At 40.6% G+C, this 22,985-nt stretch overlaps 2 protein-coding genes across 7 annotated transcripts in view; one reads left to right on the forward strand and one right to left on the reverse strand.

Moving 5' to 3' along the window:
• tgs1 (trimethylguanosine synthase 1) overlaps positions 1 to 5,439 on the reverse strand; it is a 56,797-nt gene extending 51,358 nt beyond the window's left edge. The window contains exon 1 of one of the 2 annotated variants that reach the window (XM_073042205.1): positions 5,223 to 5,439. In XM_073042205.1, coding sequence (XP_072898306.1) covers positions 5,223 to 5,338 — 116 coding nt within the window. In that variant the 5' untranslated portion in view covers positions 5,339 to 5,439. The remainder of the gene's footprint in view (positions 1 to 5,222) is intronic. The other variant, XM_073042195.1, reaches the window with a different exon arrangement.
• A 64-nt stretch (positions 5,440 to 5,503) lies between these two features.
• tmem68 (transmembrane protein 68) overlaps positions 5,504 to 22,985 on the forward strand; it is an 86,692-nt gene continuing 69,210 nt past the window's right edge. For all 5 annotated transcript variants that reach the window (XM_073042233.1, XM_073042219.1, XM_073042253.1 and 2 more), the window contains exons 1-2: positions 5,504 to 5,637; positions 17,443 to 17,854. In XM_073042233.1, coding sequence (XP_072898334.1) covers positions 17,530 to 17,854 — 325 coding nt within the window. In that variant the 5' untranslated portion in view covers positions 5,504 to 5,637; positions 17,443 to 17,529. The remainder of the gene's footprint in view (positions 5,638 to 17,442; positions 17,855 to 22,985) is intronic.

Below are 22,985 nucleotides of genomic sequence, written 5' to 3' on the forward strand. Positions count from 1 at the left end.
CAAAAGTACAAAGAAAAGATTTTCAATAGTTTTACTGACCAACTTAATTGTATTTTGTAAATATACACAAATTTAGAATTTGATGGCTGCAACACACTCAACAAAAGTTGGGACAGAGTTAAAATAAGATTGAAAAGTGCACAGAATATTCAAGTAACACCGGTTTGGAAGACTCCACATTAAGCAGGCTAATTGGTAGCAGGTGAGGTATCATGACTGGGTATAAAAGTAACATCCATCAAAGACTCAGTCTTTGCAAGCAAGGATGGGTCGTGGCTCACCCCTTTGTGCCAAAATTCGTGAGAGAATTGTTAGTCAGTTCAAAAGGAACATTTTTCAATGCAAGATTGCAGAGAATTTAGGTCTTTCAACATCTACAGTATATAATATTGTGAAAAGATTCATAAAATTCAGAGACATCTCAGTGCATAAAGGGCAAGGTCGGAAACCACTGTTGAATGCGCGTGATCTTCGAGCCCTCAGGCGGCACTGCCTAAGAAACCGTCATGCTACTGTGACAATTATAGCCACCTGGGCTCAGGAGTACTTCGGAAAACCATTGTCACTTAACATAGTCCATCGCTGCATCCAGAAATGCAACTTGAAACTGTATTACGCAAGGAGGAAGCCACACATCAACTCTATGCAGAAACGCTGGCGAGTTCTCTGGGCCTGAGTTCATCTCAGATGGACCAAAAGACTGTGGAACCATGTGCTGTGGTCAGATGAGCCCACATTTCAGCTAGTTTTCGGAAAAAACGGGCGTCGAGTTCTCCGTGCCAAAGATGAAAACAACCATCCTGATTGTTATCAGCGAGAGGTGCAAAAGCCAGCATCTGTGATGGTATGGGGGTGCATCAGTGCCCATGGCATAGGTGAGCTGCATGTATGTTAAGGCACCATTGACTCTGAGGCGTATATTAGGATTTTAGAGAGACATATGTTGCCATCTAGGCAACGTCTCTTCCCGGGACGTCCATGCTTATTTCAGCAGGACAATGCCAGACCACATTCTGCACGGGTTACAATGCGTGGCTTTGTAGACACAGAGTGTGTGTGCTTGACTGGCCTGCTGCCAGTCCAGATCTATCTCCTATTGAAAATGTATGGCACATCATGAAGAGGAGAATCAGACAACAGAGACCACGGACTGTTGAGCAGCTGAAGTCTTGTATCAAGCAAGAATGGACAAAATTTCCAATTGCAAATCTATTACAATTAGTATCCTCAGTCCCAAAATGATTAAAAAGTGCTATTAAAAGGAAAGGTGATGTAACACAATGGTAAACATGCCTCTGTCCCAACTTTTGTTGAGTGTGTTGCAGCCATCAAATTCTAAATTTGTGTTTATTTACAAAATACAATTAAGTTGGTCAGTAAAACTATTGAAAATCTTTTCTTTGTACTTTTGTCAGTTAAATAAAGGTTCACGTGAATTAACATATCACAGATTTTTGTTTTTATTGCATTTTGGAAAATATCCCAACTTTTCTGGAAATGGGGTTTGTACATGACACTCTGAAATTTAAAGATTTTTAGACACATAGGACAAACAAAGGCAACTAGAATTAACTCAGGTAGTTAACTTGATTGCCATTGATGAGTTGTACAACTGTGATAATGAATTTTATTTTAGAACTCTTCATACCTAGATTTGAGGTAAAGATACACCTGTACCAAAAGAAGTGTAAGGCACCTCTTCCCTCTGCCAGCCTGCAAGTCATCCTTGAGCAAGGTGTAGCACCTGCTTAGCCCCTGCCCCCATCAGGGTCACGTGAGAGCACATGGTGGATGTTCATAAGAGCAGTTAGTGCACGTCACAAGCACGTTGCCCAAATCATAAGACAAGGTACCATATAAATCCAGAAGTTAGCACTTTAATAAGGCATCTTAAAAAAATAAAACCCAGATGGAGGACTACTTAGAAATACCATATCAGATCTTGTGATACATGAATCTTAATGACCAACGCCTATAGCAGCCTCAAGTGTTCTTGCACAATGAAGCAATGTCCTAACGGGGGGAGGAGGGGAGACTATGGTGAAAAAATTTAGAAACATGGACGAGCATAGATTAAAGGGATCCATTTACAGAAAGCACTAAAAGCTAGAAGACAGCCTTTAAACAAAATAAATTATTTATAGAATTACGGTTTTCCCTCAGTGAGGCTAGACTACTTGAAAATCAGTTCTACAAATCATATAACCGTATAACAATACTGGAGAGTTTAACATTGGTAGCTGAGCGAAGGGCGCTGAGTAGGCTACGGTCAATTATGGATAACTCTGAACATCCTCTACATAGCACCATCCAGAGACAGAGAAGCAGTTTCAGCGACAGGTTACTATCGATACAATGCTCCTCAGACAGGATGAAGAGGTCAATACTCCCCAATGCCATTAGGCTTTACAATTCTACCGCCAGGACTTAAGAACTTTTTAAAAGCTATTATTAATGCTTTTTGAGATAGTGATTTAGATGCATATCATATTTTTTACTGAGTTAAGTATTGTATGTAATTAGTTTTGCTACAACAAGTGTATGGGACATTGGAAAAAAGTTGAATTTCCCCATGGGGATGAATAAAGTATCTATCTATCTATCTATCTATCTATCTAACAATTACAGCAGGGGGAAACAGGCCATCTTGGCCCTTCTAGTCCGTGCCGAACGCTTACTCTCACCGAGTCCCACTGACCCGCACTCAGCCCATAACCCTCCATTCCTTTCCTGTCCATATACCTATCCAATTTTACTTTAAATGACAATACCGAACCTGCCTCTACCACTTCTACTGGAAGCTTGTTCCACACAGCTACCACTCTCTGAGTAAAGAAATTCCCCCTCGTATTACCCTTAAACTTTTGCCACCTAACTCTCAACTCATGTCTTCTTGTTTGAATCTCCCCTACTCTCAATGGAAAAAGCCTATCCACGTCAACTCTATCTATCCCCCTTATAATTTTAAATACCTCTATCAAGTCCCCTCTCAACCTTCTATGCTCCAAAGAATAAAGACCTAACTTGTTCAATCTTTCCCTGTAACTTAGGTGCTGAAACCCAGGTAACATTCTAGTAAATCTTCTCTGTACTGTCTTTATTTTGTTGACATCTTTCCTATAATTCGGTGACCAGAACTGTACACAATACTCCAAATTCGGCCTTACCAATGCCTTGTACAATTTTAACATTACATCCCAACTCCTATACTCAATGCTCTGATTTATAAAGGCCAACATACCAAAAGCATTCTTCACCACCCTATCCACATGAGATTCCACCTTCAGGGAACTATGCACCATTATTCCTATATCACTCTGTTCTACTGCATTCTTCAATGCCCTACCATTTACCATGTATGTCCTATTCTGATTAGTCCTACCAAAATGTAGCACCTCACATTTATCAGCATTAAACTCCATCTGCCATCGTTCAGCCCACTCTTCTAACTGGCCTAAATCTCTCTGCAAATTTTGAAAACCTACTTTATTATCCACAACGCCACCTACCTTAGTATCATCTGCATACTTACGAATCGAATTTACTGCCCCATCATCCAGATCATTAATGTATATGACAAACAACACTGGACCCAGTACAGATCCCTGAGGCACACCACTAGTCACCAGCCTCCAACCTGACAAACAGTTATCCACCACTACTCTCTGGCATCTCCCATTTAGCCACTGTTGACTAAACACTGGGACTAAAGTTCCCCTCTACCATGTTGAATCTATTTTACTACTTCAATATTAATACCTAACAATTGAACCTTCCTAACTAAACTTCCGTGCGGAACCTTGTCAAAGGCCTTACTGAAGTCCATATAGACAACATCTATTGCTTTACCCTCGTCAACTTTCCTCGTAACCTCTTCAAAAAAATCATGCTCATCTCAGCAAGCAGTCCGTATACATGGAAAACTGTAACATTTCTGCACCATTCCCAAAAAGCAATTGCCAAGTCCAATAAAAGCAGAAATGGCTGAAAATCAAACACGAGGAAATCTGTAGATGCTGGAAATTCAAACAATACACACAAAGTGCTGGTGGAACACAGCAGGCCAGGCAGCATCTATAAGGAGAAGCACTGTCGACGTTTCAGGCTGAGACCCTTCGTCAGGACTAACTAAAAGGAAAGATAGTAAGAGTAGTAGTGGGGAGAGGGGGAAATGAGAAATGATAGAAGACCAGAGGGGGTGGGATGAAGCTAAGAGCTGAAAAGGTGATTGGCGAAAGTGATAAAGAGCCGGAGAAGGGAAAGGATCATGGGACGGGAGGCCTCGGGAGAAAGAAAGGGGGAGGTGGGGGGGAAGTATCAGAGGGTGATGGAGAACAGGCAGAGTGATGGGCAGAGAGACAGAATATGTCAGGGATGGGGTAAGAAGGGGAGGAGGGGCATTAAGAGAAATCAATGTTCATGCCATCAGGTTGGAGGCTACCCAGCCGGTATATAAGGTGTTGTTCCTCCAACCTGAGTTTGGATTCATCTTGACAATAGAGGAGGCATATCAGTAGATAGACATATCAGAACGGGAATGGGACGTGGAATTAAAATGTGTGGCCACTGGGAGATCCTGCTTTCTCTGGCAGACCGAGCGTAGGTATCCCAGTCTGCGTCGGGTCTCATCAATATATAAAAGACCACACCGGGAGCACCGGACGCAGTATACCACACCAGCCGACTCACAGGTGAAGTGTCGCCTCACTTGGAAGGACTGCCTGGGGTCCTGAATGGTGGTGAGGAAGTGTAAGGGCAGGTGTAGCACTTGTTCCGCTTACAAGGATAAGTGCCAGGAGGGAGATCGGTAGGAAGGGATGGGGGGAACGAATGGACAAGGGAGTCGCGTAGGGAGCGATCCCTGCGGAAAGCAGAAAGGGGGGGGGGGGGGAGATGTGCTTTTTAACGGGATCCCACTACCAAGCACATAGATACTGAAATACGTTCCAAAAACTTGTTTTAAATTGGAATGCGAGACACTGAAAACTCCGGGCTCTGAATAATCTTTTGGCTATCGAATGCAATCGTTTCTATTTACCTCAGTTTGAGCCTCATTTAAATCGAAAAAAAAGTAATTTTGACACATAAACAATCGTTTTTCTTCCACTCAGCGAAAAATATAACACCCAAAGCCTTTATTCGGATCACTTCTACCATGTCAGAACCCACCACTACACGGTTAATAATCGTGAGCCACAATAACAACAACAGCACCGACTTACTGCACAAAGGCCCTACTGCAAAAACACCGGATCTGCTCTGCTTCAGCGCTGAAGCCTTCCAAGAAGAGGAAGAACTCCGCCACGGTGCTCCAGTTATCGCACATGGTGCATCGCATCTCAACAACAACCTGACAGTGCCCTCCAGTCCGTTCACCTCGCACGGCCCATGCTTGCTGCCTGACAGTCGGAGCTAACTTCCGGTGCAGTCCCCTTCTTGTTCCCCCTTCACAACCTTCTTCCGGTGAGTGAGGTCCGTTTGCTCGCCTCACACACCCCCCCCCCCCTCCTTCCCAAGCGAAGGATTTTTTTTTTCCCACCGGAAGCGCTCTGCCACCGGAGTTCCCCCGGTAAAGTGGAGAGTGGCCGTGAGCTCCCGATAGTGGAGGCAACAGCCGGGCAGAATTTGGGCTTTAAGGTAAGGGACGGGCCTCGGAAGTGATTGACTTCTGCAGTGGCGAACGTGATGCTCCTTCAATGGAAATTCATGGATTTAGAATGGTGGAGGAACTCAATGGAGGCACGGAGTCAAGGAGAGTGGGAGGGCTGGGTAAATGGTTCAGAGGGCAACAGGTTATTCAGAGCATTTTTTTAAAAATGAGAACTACCTAATCTTTAATTATTCCGCCTCCAGAGCTGGAGGAGGGAAGGGTAGATCCGGCAGTTACTTGAACAAGCTAAGTATTTGCTGCAAAATAGAAGCACGAACTATCTAATAGTCGTCATCTCAGTCACTCAGAGCAGTCAAAATTGTCAGTGCATTTGTTTCTAGAGGCTATTCGCAGGTGTGTGTAGTGCTGTTACTTTTATCCGTCTAATGCAAAGCTTGCATCAAGGGGTGTTAATGTTTAAAAAATATATTGCAATTAAATGCCAAAATGTGCTTAATTTCCTTTATGTATCATGTTACGTATAACTAATAGTGTGCAAAAGTTGGTAAAATTTGTATTTCCTGGTATGTAAATAAAATACATCACATTTACATAGTTTCTTGGTGCCAACTACAACTGCATATTTATCAAAAATAGATATTCTTAAGGTGGGTGATTCCTGTTTTTGAAACTTGAAGTATATTGGTTTCCGTTGGAGAAAGAAATGTACAGTATCTTTTATGAACATTCCATTGTTAGCAAACACATTTCAATTTCTTGATCACACCCACAAAATGCTGGAGGAACGCTGGAGGAAATGCTTCAGGTAACATCTGTGGAAAGGAATAAGCACTCGATATTTCAGGCTGGTACCTTTAATCAAGACTGGAAAGGAAGGGTGGAGAAGCTATAAGAAGGTGCCAAAGGGTTATTTGGTGTGATGCTTGCTGGATTAAGACTTCTGGACTTGTATTTTGTATCAATTCATTCAAATTTCCTTGCGTTTGTCCAGTTTGGAAGAGCAGAACCTGAGAGGCTAATACTCCTGGAAAGAAGGTTGGACTCTTGTTAAACTTGGATATAGATGTATTTGATAACCTGTAATATTGTTTCATTATTTGCGTCTTTTGTGACTGCCTAAAATTGAGCCACATGGAAGCTGTAACTGGAAATTATAAAAGTCTACTCACAGGAGAGTCTCCTTCAGGGGAGGGAGGGTCCAAGAAGATCCAATAGAATCTCACTCTCAGACAATGTTTTATAATCCTTCAACATAAGGATGACAATAAATCATTAAAGTTCAAAGAGAATTTATTATCAAAGTATGTACATCACCATATACTACCCTAAGATTTTTTTTTGGCGCTCACGGTAGAATAAAGAAATACAGTGGAATCAATGAAAAGCTAAATGCAAAGACTGACAAAGGACCAATACTCAGAAGAAGACCGTCTGTGCAAATACAAAATAATAATAAATACCCTCTTGCCCATTAAGCCATTGATGGTTAGGGCAGCAATGAAGGTCCTCCCTCTCTGGCAGTGTTCAGGGATTCTTTCATCATGTCTGAAGTTCAGTTTTTATCACTGTCAGTCATGCAGATCCCGGGTGGAGACTCAGGAATACTGTCACGCACAGATTGATGGTAACAATGAGAAGAGGGCATATCCCGGAGGGTGGAGATCCTTAATAATGGACACCACCTTTTTGAGGCACTGTTCCTTGAAGATGTTCTTGGATACTACGGAAGCTAGTAAACATGATGGACCTGACTAATTTTGCTACTCTCTGCAGTTTACTTCAATCCTGTGCAGTAACAATCTTCACAGCACCCCGCCCCCCATATCTGATGGTGATGCAGCCAGTCAGAATGCTCTCCACGTTACAGCTTTAGAAATTTTCAAGTCTTGTCCTGAACTGTACATTAAGTGGCAGGGATATGCCTTTAACAATGTGCCAGAACCAGGAACATTTATCTATTTTGTTCCCTATGTAGTTTCATTGGGCCGGAGAATGTCCCACACCCAATGATTAGTTTCACTAGCCACAAAGTTGGAAGTTAAATTGTATCTAGTTTTTACTTCCTGAAGATTGTTTTTCATTCTAATTAACTATAATAATGCTATTCACCACTGTTCACCCTTCAAACAATGATCCCGAAAAGCATTAGATGAATTGGTGGCACCATAATATAAACATATTTTAACACTGCATTTAAATTTTGTATACTTGACCTTCAGCAACAACAAAAAAAATGCCGTTGCACCACTCCTCTCCTTGTGATAAATCAGCTCAGAACTAGAAATGCACAGCTGTAATAAAATTACAGCATTCGAAAGGGTTGATACTAGTGAAAAGTAAAGAGTATATTGTTACAGTCTTTAGATAATCAAGTGAGGGTGTGGTTGGTTTATACTACAAAGAATAGTTAAATTCAAGGCCAGTCTTGAAGGGAATTGGATAGTTTCTAGATAAGATGAATAGGCTTGATCAGACAAATACTGTAGCTTGTTACTGTGCTGCAGTCCGTGATTATTAAAGTGATAATTTGTAAACATTTGCATGCTTTTTATTAAGAGTGCCTTGCAAATTTTTTTTTATTATTACCGTAGATGTCGGATTATAAGCCGCTACTTTTTTCCCATGCTTTGAACAGCATTGAACATAGCGGCTTATAATAAGGTGCGGCTAATAGAAGGTTTTTTCCCATGCCGCCAAAACATTTTGCCTCGTAACAGTAGACCAATAAAATTGATGAGTAGTTCACAGAGGTCCAATGAAATTGTACGATAAATCAAGCGCACTTCACAAATTATTGTAAATCAGCCATTTGTACTCACCCTCATCAACATGGAAAACACTCGAAGAAAAGCATATGATGCAGCTTTTAAGTTAAAGGCAATCAATCTGGCGGTTGAACAAGGAAATCGAGCTGCTGCGCGTAATCTTGGCATACATGAATCGATGGTGAGACGGTGGAGATTTAATTTGGGACTGCCGCCTCAGGTCAGGAATGGCTCACGTGATATTAGACAGCAGTACAAGGGAGGGAGGGAGCGAAACTGAGGATTCCGCTGCACCAAAACTGCTAGCGATTCAGTAAACAAAAAAACAGTAAAACTCGTGTGTGAATGGTATCGGGCCAATAAGGACACAAGTGTCCGATGTTACCAAATACCGGTAGGTATAACAAAGTTTAGCCTTACCAAATATGTGTAGCGAGGGTTTGGTTTGGGGGAAAAAGGAGTATAAATAAGAGCAGAATGTAAGGGGAAGGCAAAACACGTTCTGCAATAAAGCCACGCTGCACTGTAATCCGGTGTTGGTTGTCTCTCTTCCAAAACGAACACAGGGCAGAATTTGAAGCCCAACACGTGTAATATCTTTCTGTGTAAATATCTCATATTACAAGCGGCCGAAAATCCGGTGCGCCGAAAATCCGGTCCGCCGGAAATCCAGTGCGCCGAAAATCCGGACCGCCGGAAATCCAGTGCGCCGAAAATCTGGTCCGCCGGAAATTCGGTGCGGCCTAAAATCCGGTGCGGCCTGTACATTTAAAAAATTGATTTTATTTCTAAAATTAGAGCCAGCGGCTTTTAATCAGGTGCGCTCTGTAGTCCGGAATCTACGGTAGTTTTTTAAATTAGTTTTTCAAAACATTTTACAAATTAAAAACCCCAAATCCCAATGAGGAACATTAATACAGTGCAAAGTTAAGCATACAATAACAATATGCTACAAAGGAAGAGAATTAACAAAAAAGCACCTAAATTAAAGACAAGTAAGCTTAGTATCCTCCCCAAGCCCCACAACACAAGAAAAAACAACAACTCCAGACCAACTGCAACTCAATATAGAGAGTATAAGTCAAAACAGTCAAACTCCCAGACTGTGAATACACTTAGCAACAGAGGATAATAATGCCTACTACCAGAAAAAAAAAGGGAGCTGAAAGCAAGGGACCGAAAAGAAGAAGAAAAAAAAAACAAAACCCCTAGTCAAGAGGAAGGTTATGAAAGTACTCGATAAAAGGTCCCCAGACCTTATGGAACTTCAGATCCGAATTCAGAACTGAATAATGAATTTTTTCGAGGTCCAAGCAGGCCATAATGTCGTTAAGCCATTGCGCATGAGTGGGCGGGGCAACATCTCTCCATCTAAGGAGGATCAAGCGTCTAGCCAGGAGAGAGGCAAAGGATAATATTCGGCATTTGGTCGGACCCAGACATAAATCTGTCTCGCCCCAAAAACTGAACAGAGCAATTAAGGGGTTTGGTTCTAGGCGCTGATTCAGAATACACGATAACGTAGTGAAGACATCTTTCCAGAATTTCTCCAAGCTAGGACAGAACCAGTACATATGGATGAGAGAGGCCACGCCCCTCTTGCATTTATCACAGAGTGGACTAATGCTAGGGTAGAATCGAGATAGTTTAGATTTAGACATATGGACTCTATGAACAATCTTAAACTGTAAAAGGCAATGGCGAGCACAAAGAGAGGTTGAGTTAACCGATTTGAGAACTGAGTCCCAGCTCTCCTCGGATAAGGAGATATTTAAATCCTGCTCCCAGGCCATTTTAATTTTATCCACAGGGGCCCGTCGTAAGGCTGCTAGTTTATCTCGGATAATTGATATTAAACCTTTACCTAGTGGATTGATGGAAAGAAATAGGTCCATAGCATTTTTCGCAGGCATTTCAGGAAAGTTAGGAATTAAAGGAGCAATAAAGTGTCGGATTTGGAGATATCTGAAAAAATGAGCGTTAGGCAGATTGAACTTAACAGAGAGCTGCTGAAAAGAGGCGAAGCCATTATCAATGAAAAGATCTTCAAAATGTCTAATGCCCTTCCTATACCAAACATGGAATGCTGAATCGTACGTAGTAGGTAAAAAAGGTGATTATGTGCGACAGGGCTGGAAATGGAGAACCTCTGGAAGCCATAGCATTTCCTGAACTGAGCCCATATACGCAAAGTGTGTCTAACCAGAGGATTAGCTATTGATCTGGGCAAACTACTAGGGAGTGCAGAGCCAAGAAGTGCAGAGATAGATAATTCTGTAGTGGAGCTCAACTCCATTGCCACCCAGTTAGGGCACTCATGTTGGCCGTGGAAGAAAGACCAAAAGGTAGCACAACGTATATTAGCTGCCCAATAATATAAGCGAAAGTTAGGTAAAGCCATGCCACCCTCTTTTTTAGATTTTTGGAGATGTATTTTATTAATTCTAGAATGCTTATTCTGCCACAAATATGACAAAATAATAGAGTCTAAGGAATCAAAAAAAGATTTAAGAATAAAAATTGGGATAGATTGAAATAAGTATAAAAATTTGGGGAGAACATACATTTTAACAACATTAATATGACCTACCAAAGACATAGATAGAGGTGACCATTGTACCAGATTCTGTTTTATAGCATATGAAAGATTGGCAAAGTTTTCACGAAAGAGATCTTTAAACTTCCTTGTGACTGTAATTCCAAGATAAGTAAATTGATTATGGACTACTTTAAAAGGGAGATCACGAAATGTTAGTTCTTGTGCTTCTTTATTAATTGGGAAAAGTTCACTCTTATGTAAATTAAGTTTATAGCCAGAGATCTGGCTAAACTGGTCAAGAAGTGAAAACATTAGCGGTAAGGACGTAGACGGATTTGAAAGAAAGAGTAATAAGTCATCAGCATAGAGAGAAACTTTATGCTCAACACCCCCTCTCCAAATCCCGGTCAATTCAGGACAGTTTCGAAATGCTATCGCCAGAGGTTCTATAGCCAAATCAAAGAGAAAGGGGCTTAAGTGGCATCCCTGACGGGTGCTACGTTTGAGATTAAATACTTGGGATTTCTGAAAATTAGTTAAAACAGAAGCAGTAGGACACAGGTACAGCAATTGGATCCAGGAGATGAAACTTTGGCCGAGGTCAAATTTTTCTAAGACTGCAAAAAGGTAGTTCCACTCTATACGGTCAAATGCTTTCTCCGCGTCGAGGGAAATAACACATGCAGGAATCCCAGTTGGAGCTGAGTATAAGATATTGAATAAACGCCGGATGTTTAAAAAAGAGAGACGGTTTTTAATAAAGCCTGTTTGGTCATCAGAGATAATGGAGGGAATAACAGTTTCTAGTCTATGAGCCAAAACTTTAGCTAAGATCTTTACATCAACATTGAGCAGAGAGATCGGCCTATACGAGGAACACTCTGTTGGGTCTTTGCCCTTTTTTAAAAGAAGAATAATAGATGCCTCATTGAAAGAGGGTGGCAATTTGCTGTAATTAAACGAGTCAGATAATACTGAAAGTAACTGAGGAGAAAGAAGTGAAGAGAATGATTTATAAAATTCTACAGGGAACCCATCAGGTCCAGGAGATTTCCCTGAGGACAGTGCAGAAATTGCAAAAGATATTTCTTCTGATGATATAGGTGCATTGAGTTTGGCTTTGAATTCAGATGAAAGTGAGAGGATATTCAGATTCTGTAAAAATTGATCAACAGAGATATTGTCATTCAGAGATTCAGAGGAATAAAGCCGAGAATAGAAATTTTTAAATGCGTCATTAATTTCTAAATGATCCGATGTAAAGTCTCCATTCTCCTTCCGGATCTTTGTAATATGTTGTTTGGCTTTGGAACGCCTCAGCTGATTGGCTAGGAGTTTACCAGACTTATCCCCATGAATGTAAAAGCGACTCTTGCTTTCGAGAAGTTGGCGTTTGATAGGTTGAGTGGACAGAAGGTTAAATTTAGTTTGAAGTTCAAAACACTTCTTGTATAATTCAGGGTTCTTAGTTTGGGCATATATTTGATCCAATTCTTTAATCTGGTTAATGAGGTCTGATCGATCTGCACGGGATCTTCTGTTGAGATTTGCTGTGTAAGAGATTATTTGACCCCTCAGATATGCTTTCATGGCATCCCAGACAATCTGGGATGGCACTTCAGGTGATGTATTAGTGTTAAAATAAAAGGTTATCTGATCCTTAATGAATTTTAAAAAATCATCATCCGATAATAAAGTTGAATCAAACCGCCAGTGTTTATTCCTCTGAGGGAGACCAGGAAAGTTCAGAGAGAGAGTAATTGGGGCATGGTCAGAAATCAGTATACTCTGATAGTCACAAGAGTGGGCAAATGGAATAAGTTGGTTATCGAGTAAGAAATAGTCAATTCTAGTGAAGGTATGGTGAACACGTGAGAAAAAAGAATAATCTCTCTCGGTAGGATGAAGGAAACGCCATATATCAGAGATACCAAAATTAGAGAGAAACGATTGGATAGCTAAGGCAGATTTAGTAGGTGATCTGGTAACAGAGGACGATCGATCCAGATTAGGATCCAACCAACAGTTGAAGTCACCACCCAGTATAAGAGAGTATGAGTTTAAGTCTGGTAGTGAGGAAAAAAAACATTCAAAAAAGTTAACATCATCAAAGTTGGGGGCATACAGGTTTGCTAGTGCAACTTTAGTGTTATATAGTTTACCAGAAACAATAATAAAATGGCCATTTGTATCAGAAGTTTTATTATGGAGTTCAAAAGGAATATTTGAGTTAATAAGAATGGAGACTCCCCTAGCTTTAGCGGCAAAGGATGAATGAAAATGCTGGCCCGCCCACTTTGACAGAAGCCGGGAGTTATCAACACACCGAATATGAGTTTCTTGAAGGAAAGCAATGTCAGCTTTGAGTTGTTTGATATGTGAGAATACCTTCCTCCTTTTAACAGGGTGATTCAATCCCTTTACATTCCAGCTCACAAATTTAAGTGCACTAGCCATTATCAATTACTAATGCATAAAAGGCAGCAGGCATATAAAAAGTCAAGCAGTACAATAGCAGTCTGGGAGCAGAGATGTAAACATAGATTCGTAAAAACAAAACATATACGTGTCCTGAGCAATAAAGAGAAACAATAAATACAGTGAGTGATGTTGGAACTGGAAAACCCGCCCCACCCACACAACCCTAAACTAGACGGCTACCAAAACAAGTAGCTAGCTCTACCAGAAAATTAACCCAAATACAACTTCCAGATCTGTGTCATTAACAACAGTTCCGTATAAATACTATAGCAAATAGTAACTAGTTTACGCACTAGAAAGCATAACTACAGATTAGAACACCTTCTGCAGAAATATAAAACTTTGTAACGTTCTCGCTCGGGTGTGACGTAACGCCGAGGTAAACGTCGAGATAAACCAGAGTCAATGCAAACAAGGCCGCAGTAAGATTAACCATTTACTGTTCACTCTTCACATTAACATATGGTGAAAACTGTTGAAAAACAATACAAGATTGGTACAGTGTTTGTTTCCTTCTAAATATCACATTTACATTGTGAATACTTGCAAAGGTAAAACTACAATAACTACATTACATTAAAGTGCAGCATACAGTCAGAATCTAGCTGCTCCATTGACTGCTTTAGATACACTTCAATACAAACTATCCCGACTCTTTAACTGATGAAAACATAAACCTTACCGACCTTCGTTACTTTTAACAGAATCGGCGTTAACATTTTAACTCAACATATCGATTATCTAATGACTTACAGCGTTGCTTTCACTGTGTCTTTGGTGCATAGAGAAAACCTAACCGGCGCTATGGTGGCACATGTGAGTGACCCCTGCCCTTGCGTATATCTCAAACCGGTATTTTCCCACAAGACGCGGCGAACCCGGATGTGACATCATCGCAGCCGCGATGTATTACAGACGAATAAATTGATTTAAACAATCCTAACTTTAACTAAAAAAATGCTAACAAATTACTAAGCGAAAATATTATAAACTAAATAACTGCCATAAAGGCAGCACAAACTTAATACAGAGAAAATCGGGAGAAAACCAAAACTAACCTACCTGCGAAAAATTATAGAAGAATAAAGTAAGAGAAAGGGGAAAAAAAAGGTAAAAAAAAAGAAGAAAGGGAAAATTATAAATTCAAGACGAGTATTTATCAACCATTTACAGAGAGGAGAGAAAAAAAATTCAGAGATTAGAAAAAAGGGTGAAGAAAAGAAAGAAAAAAAAATAAATATAAAAAAAAGGAAAAATAAATCAGCAATTAAACTGTGAACCAACAAACAGGGAGGCCTTCACTAAAGACTTCAAACCTCCAAAACAAGTTAGAGTCAGTTGTAGAACTCTGTAGATAAAGTTATATAAGAATAAAATAGATTACACACACACCAAATCCAGGGAGAGATTGTCGACAGCCCTTAGAGTTTCAATGAATAATGTCTGAATGATTCACGTAAAGTCTGAGTCCATATAAAGTAATTTTACTACGAGAAGTACTTATCCACCGTTTTAGGAGGTCCGATCGGGTTCCGAAGATGACTGGATAGCCGGAAGACTTGCCACAAATGCTTCAGCTTCCTTTGCTGATTTAAACCACTTGTATTTTCCAGTATTAAGCTTGATTCATAGATCAGCAGGAGTACGAAGAGAGGGTTTAAAACCACGATCAAAAAGCACTTTCATTGCGCCTTTAAACTCAGCGCGCATCTTTAAGGTCTGGGGTGCAAAATCTTCCACAAAGCGAATGGTTGTATCCTGGAAAGAAAAAGAACCTCTGCGACGTGCCTCCACAATCAGACTGTGTTTTACCTGGTATTGATGGAAGCACAAAATTACTGGTCGTGGGCGGGAGCCCAGAATTCTGGGGGGAACATAAACTCTGTGTGCCCGTTCGAGCTCGGGCGGGTTCGGAAGCAAATCTTTCCCGAATATCTCACAGAGAAACTTGGCGAAAAACTTCACTGTTGATCCCTGTTCGGTGGTCTCTGGTAATCCAAGAACTTGCAAAAATTTTAAAGTTTAATGTAGAAAAATGCATTACAATCAACCCACTAGATCTAGTTTTTGTTGACTTCACTATAAGCAACATACTGATGCTATATCTATCTATATTAAAAGAAAATTAAATTTCTGTGCAAGTGGCCAGTTTATATTGGTGCTTGATGTATAGATCTGGGATTCCGCATTAGTGATTTTAATTTTATGCTGATTAGGTTTTAGGTCATATTTACCATATCTTTAGGTTTTTACAAGCATCCAAATGTAATCTACTAAAATGATATCAAAATTAAAGTTATTGGTATAGTCCAGTGTTTTCACCCAGAGAGTGGTGGATATGTGAAATGCTCTGCCCCGGAAGGCAGTGGAGGCCAAGTCTCTGGATGCATTCAAAAGAGAATTCGATAGAGCTCTTATAGATAGCGGGGTCAAGGGATATGGGGAGAGGGCAGGAACGGGGTACTGATTGTGTATGATCAGCCATGATCACAGTGAATGGTGGTGCTGGCTAGAAGGGCCGAATGGCCTACTCCTGCACCTACTGTCTATTGTCTATTATAAAACATAATTTTCCTGTTACTTTACCATTGACCATATTGTTCCTCTCCATTATTGTCTAAACCTGTGTTGTTGCAAAGACTTTCATTCACTCCAGATTCCCTTGTTCTCATGTACTAAACTTATCCCTCCACTTTTCCACTAAAATTTCTAGTTCTCTGTGGATTCTAGTATTGTTATATTGTGGCAGTCAACTTTGTGGAAGTTTATACAGTAGTGGTCGCCAACCCATCGATCACGATCGACTGGTTGATCTTTGAGACTTTCCCAGTAGATCCCGAAAAAAAAAAAAGAAAATTGAATACACAAATACTGTTGAGAGATTGTTTCTGGGTTGCGGGGTTTTAGTTCCGTTCTTTCTGCCCAGTGCGCATGCATCTAGCTCCCCCGCCATGCACTACAGTGTACTTCAGTGGTCCCCAACCACTGGGCCCCAAGGAAATGATATGAGTCAGCTGCACCTTTCCTCATTCCCTGTCACGCCCACTGTTGAACTTGAACGCACGCGAGGTCATCAGTCGCCTAACCGCAGTGATACCCTTGCGCCAGGGATCACTGGTTGGCCTCTCGCAGCCGGCGGGAAGTGCCGTTGCTACTGGCCTGGAGCGCGGACAGATGGGTGCCGCCTCTAAACCTGATTAGCACACCAAATGTTCGTGGGGAACCTGGTGCTAAAATATTCGCAGACGACCTAATTCGGGCTTAGGGTTCCATCAGTATCAGAGCAGCTACCTCGCTGTGAGCTACTGAAAGTCATCCCTTGAGCCAAACTTTTGTCAGCCAATAGATCCTACAAGGGTGGCGGATGCGTGCCCTGTTGCACTCCTCGCTCGGTTGGTTGCTCTCTCCGGATTGTGACCGCCGCGGCCCCAGCACGGGGTCAGCCGCACCTGGCTAAGGCATCTGGCGGCGAGCGGGCAGGAGGTTGTCTAATGAGGCAATGAAGCACTCAAAACTGCTTCGGTACCCTGAGTCCCAGCACCCTGCACTTAAAGACAAACCCATTGAGTTTTTTCAGCGGAAAAGATGTCAGCAAGCGGGACAGCAGCTAAGTGCTGAGAGCCACGAAAACTAAATTGCGGAATAGACTGGACATAAGGAACCTGCTTTGAGTATCACTGTATTCCGGTCGTCTTTAATAACCCTGTCCCGCCCCGTCCGTCGGCCGGTCCACAAGAATACTGTGCAAAAAAAGGGTGGTGACTCCTGGTGTTCATACATTATTTCTACTTCCGGGTTGTGGGGTTTTACTTCCGGTCTTTTCTGCCCCGGAGTGCATGCGTATAACTAATAGGTTGATTTTGCCTTTCACTAAGGCTGAGGTAGGGGATCTTGGGCTTAAAAAGGTTGGTGACCACTATTATACAGTGAAAGAGGTAAAAACCTGGGAATTCTACATATTTCCTTCTGTTTAATATTAAAGTGTAACTTAACTTTGCAATGTTTAGTTTCTAACCATTCAATCCTTTTTTTTCCTTTCCCTGTAGTTGGCCAAGACATGCATGGGAAGGTGCATCGTTACCTGCCATAATGATTCCCAAACACACTTCCTGCACTGATGTTTGATATTTGGTATGGCTACTGCTGATGAATCCTACGTGGAAGGACAAAATGGAAGCTTTGTTTCCTACTTGATTACAATAGTGGAAAAATGGACTGGTTTGGAAATCCTGGAAGGCTCCTTGAATTACCTGGATTATCTCCTGTGGGTCTTCACTCCCCTCATTATTGTCTTCATCCTCCCACTGTTTATTATACTATTCCTGTACCTTTCAATTCTTTTTCTACATGTATATAAAAGAAAGAGGGAGTTGAAAGAAGCTTATTCAAATAATGTTTGGGATGGTGCAAGGAAGACTTTGGCAACTCTTTGGGATGGACATGCAACTATCTGGCATGGTAGGCAATTTTAATTCTTTAATGTCAGTTTACTATTTCCCTAACTAAAATTGTGTTTGTGGTGGAAAAATTCTATTGGAAAAAACATGATCTTGCATTAAATTTTGGTAAACTTTGTTTCAGAGTTACAGTATGTATAATATAATAGGCCATCTTAAGTTTAACAAAATGTTTTATATTAATCTTGCAACTATATTACAGTTGCAAGAAAAAGTTTGTGAACCTTTTACCATACCTGGTTTTCTGCATTAATCACTCATAAAATGTGGTCTGATCTTCATCTAAGTCACAATAATACACAACCACAATCTGTCTAAACTAAACACACAAACAATTGTACTTATTTTTGTCAATATTGAGTACACCATTTAAATACAGTCCAGGTTCAAAAAAGTATGTGAACCTCAGGGGTAATGCCTTCTACAAAAGCTATTTGGAGTCAGGTGTTCCAATCAATGAGATGAGATTGGCGGTGTAGGTTGTTGAGGTGCCTTGCCCTAACAGTTTACTAACAGAGACTGCACTTCTCAAGAAAGATCTGTTTATGTGCACCATGCCTCGATCAAAACAACTTTCAGAAGGCCTTAGATGAAGAATTATAAGATGCATGAAGTTGGAAAAGGCTACAAAAGCTTTTCTAAAGACCTGAGTGTTCATCAGTCCACAGTAAGAGAAATAGTTTACAAATGGAGGAAACTCTGTACTGTTGCTACTCTCCCTAGGAGTGGGCATCCTGCAAAGATCACACCAAGAGCACAACGTGCAATGCTGAAGGAGGTGAAAAGGAACGTAAGATAGCAGCAAATGGCCTGCAGAGCTCTCTAAAACTTGCTAGAATCTCTGTTCATGTGTCCAGTATAAGAAAATTACCGTAGATTCCGGACTACAGAGCGCACCTGATTAAAAGCCGCTGGCTCTAATTTTAGAAAGAAAATCAATTTTTTACTTGTACAGGCCGCACCGGATTTTCGGCCGCACCGGATTTTCGGCCGCAGGTGTCCCACGTTGTAATATGAGATATTTACACAGAAAGATATTACACGTGAGGATTTTTTAACTTTTAATTAAATCCATATGGTAACATAAACAAATACATATTGCAAATGCTTTTTTTCGAACCGTGCCTGTAACGCGGCTACTTTTAAATATACGTTGCGTATACTTTTTTACTGAACAACATTCCAATATCTCCTAACGACTGGTAAAAAATATATATACTGCAGCCTACCAGGAAAAGTTATTGATCGCCTTTAACTTAAAAGCAGCGTTCGCTCAGATCCAATGCCGCTCGCGTAATGTGCTCCCCCCCGCCTTCCCGTTTATCGCAAACTGGCATTTTTCCCACAAGACGCGGCGAAACCGGGTGTGACGTCATAGCATCCCGCGATGTAGTACAGAAAACAAATATAGTTAAAACACTTCTAACTTTAACTAGAAAATGAATTACTAAGTGAAAATATTATAAACTAAATAACTGCCATAAAGGCAGCACAATGCTTTTCTTCGAGTGTTTTCCATGTTGATGAGGGTGAGTACAAATGACTGATTTACAATAATTTAATTGTGAAAGTGCGCTTGATTTATCGTACAATTTCATTGGACCTCTGTGAACTACTCATCAATTTTATTGGTCTACTGTTACGAGGCAAAATGTTTTTGGCGGCATGAAAAAAATCATGCATTAGCCGCACCGTATTAAAGGCTGCAGAGTTCAAAGCTGTTCAAAATGTGGGAAAAAAGTAGCGGCTTATAATCCGACATCTACGGTACTAAACAAGAATGGTGTTGTTGGAAGAGCACCACTGCTCTCCAAGAAAAAAATATTGCTGCATGTCTCAAATTTAATAAAGACCACCTGGATGTTCTACAACACTTCTGGGGCAATGTTCTGTAGACAGATGAGACAAAAGTTGAACTTTTTTAGCAGAAACACACATTGCTATGTTTGGATGAAAAAGGGCACTGCACACCAACACTAAAAACGCATCCCAACTGTGAAGCATGGTGGAAGGAGCATCATCGCTTGGGGCTGCATTGGTTTGCTAATGTGGAGGGAACAATGAATTCTAAATTGTATCAAAACATTTTACAGGAGAATGTCAGTGTAGCAGTCTTCAGAGAAGTTGGATAATGCAATAAACAATGATCTGAAAGGCGAGAGTGAATCAACAACAGAATGGTTTAAAAAGAAAAAAAACTTGTGTTTTGGAATGGCTGAGTCAAAGTCCTGATCTTAATCCTATAGAAATACTGTGGAAGGATCTGAAGCAAACAGTTTATGCAAGGAAGCCCACCAACAGAGTTGAAGCAGTTTTGTAAGGAGGAATGACAAAAAATTCCTCCAAGCCAATGTGCAGGACTGATGAACAGTTACCAGAAGTATTTGGTTGTAGTTATTGCTGTTCAAGGGAGTCACACCAGTTTCTGAAAGCAAAGGTTCACATACTTTTCCCAACAAATACATGTAATATTGGATCAATTTTTCTCAATAAGTAAATGAATACAGTAAGTATAGTTTTTGTGTTATTTACTTAATTAGGATTTCTTTATCTAGTTCAAGGACTTGTGTGAAGATCTGATGACATTTTAGTCGATATTTATGCAGAAATAGAGAAAATTCTACAGGGTTCACAAGTTTTCAAGCACCACTGTACTTCGAATGATTAGGAACTGCATGGATCTGGGTAGAATCTGATCCATCTTTATATTCAGTGTTAAAGCTTATTTGGATATGTACTCCCCATCTGCTGATGCATCACATTCTTTGAATGCTATAAATCTGGTTGTAGAAAAATCCACAAAGTTTTTCCAATGTTGCCATCCAACAATTAATCAATGCATTTTTTATTCTCTGATGTAATTCAGTTTGGTCAATTGTTAATCACTGTGACCAAATTAATCAGTTTTCTTAATATTTGAAATCTTTCTGAATATGTTTTATTTTTCTTTATTTACTTTGCATATTATTCTAGTATGCAAGCTTGGAGAATCCAAATATCATTAAAACTGATTGGAATCATAAAATACTGCGGGTGTAATACCTTAAACTTGCAGCACTTTCCATCAGTTTTTCTGGAGTTCATGGCTCAATACAACAGAGAAAATTAAGTTTGCCCAAGTATCCAGAGAAATGAGACTGACACTATTGTTCCACCACGAGTCCGAATCAACTTCATGCTAAGTCACCTCCCATGCCATACTATTTTATGATTCTGATCTGATTTTTAGGGATTTCTTTGAAGTAATTTTTGGAAATCAGTTTGATCTGATAGCAAGGGACTGTTCAAGGGCAGCACAGGTTGAATGCCGTGAAAAGGAAAAGAATGGAGAACTCACCTTAGTGACTGAATATGATTTCAAACCATTTTTATTGGTGCAGAAAGGGTGTAAGTTCTGCTGAAAAGATCCATGTGTGGAGTGGAATAGATAAAAAATTGAGGGATGATGAGACATACAGAGATCTTATGTAAAAAGAGGGTGGTAATTAGAGGAAACAGTTAAAAATTAGAAACCATTAAAAATATTTTCTTGTCAGAATTCTCAAAAAGTTGTTGATTAAATTGAAACTGAGTACTGATGAGATTGTGAGAATATATAGTGCATATTGTAGATTTAATGGACATTTTTAGAGTAGGCAGAATAGTTAAGAACCTGCAAGAGAAATGCTTCCTTAGCTAAAATAATTCAGAGAGGAAAAGGTTAAGAAATTCTAGGCAGGAATAATTTACTGTACTATTTCAAAGGAGTTCGGTTTCATGCGGATGAGCTACTTAAGTTATCTTAAACACAGATTAGTTCTGATCATATTTGGGACCAATCTTGAAGGTAAGAAAATTTGTGAATTTGTTTGAAACATTACATGTGAAACATAGGAACACAGAAAATTTACAGCACAATACAGGCCCTTCTGCCCACGAAGCTGTGTCGAACATGTCCTTACCTTAGAACTACCCATAGCCCTCTATTTTTCTAAGCTACACATATCCATCCAGGAATCTCCTAAAAGACCCTAACGTTTCCGCCTCCATCACCGCTGCCAGCAGCCCATTCCACGCACTCACTACTCTCTGCGTAAAAAGAAAACTTATCCTGACATCTCCTCTGTACCTACTTCCAAGCATCTTAAAACTATGCTCTCTCATGCTAGCCATTTCAGCCCTGGGGAAAAAGCCTCTGACTATCCACATGACCCATTCCTCTCATTATCATGCAAACCTCTATTAGGTCACCTCTTGTCCTCTGTCGCTCCAAGGAGAAAAGATTGAGTTCACTCAACCTATTCTCATAAGGCATGTTACCCAATCCAGCAACATCCTTGTAAATCTCCTCTGCACCCTTTCTATGGTTTCCACGTCCTTCCTGTAGTGAGGCAACCAGAAATGAGTACTGTACTTCAAGTGGGGTCTGACCCTGGTCCTATATGGCTGCAGCATTACCTCTTGGCTCTTAAACTCAATCCCACGATTGATGAAGGCCAATACACTGTATGCCTTTTTAACCACAGAGTCAACCTGCGTAACAGCTTTGAGTGTCCTATGGACTCAGACCCAGTGATCCCTCTGATCCTCCACACTGCCAAGAGTCTTGCCATTAATGCTATATTCTGCCATCATATTTGACCTACCAAAATGAACCACTTCACACGTATCTGGGTTAAACTCCATCTGCCACTTCTCAGCCCAGTTTTGCATCCTATCAATGTCCCGCTATAACCTCTGACAGCCCTCCACACTATACACAACACCCTCCCAACCTTTGTGTCATCATCAAATTTACTAACCCATCCCTCCACTTCCTCATCCAGGTCATTTATAAAAATTACAAAGAGTAAGGGTCCCAGAACAAATCCCTGAGGCACACCACTGGCCACTGGCCTCCATGCAGAATATGACTCGTCTACAACCACTCTTTGCCTTCTGTGGGCAAGCCAGTTCTGGATCCACAAAGCAATGTCCCCTTGGATCCCATGCCTCCTTACTTTCTCAATAAGCCTTGCATATGGTACCTTATCAAATGCCTTGCTGAAATCCATAATCACTACATCTGCAGCTCTACCTTCATCAATGTTTTTAGACACATCCTCAAAAAATTCAATCAGGCTCATAAGGCACGACCTGCCTTTGACAAAGCC

The sequence above is a fragment of the Hemitrygon akajei genome, chromosome 1 (assembly GCF_048418815.1).
Source record: "Hemitrygon akajei chromosome 1, sHemAka1.3, whole genome shotgun sequence".
NCBI classification, from domain to species: Eukaryota; Metazoa; Chordata; class Chondrichthyes; order Myliobatiformes; family Dasyatidae; genus Hemitrygon; species Hemitrygon akajei.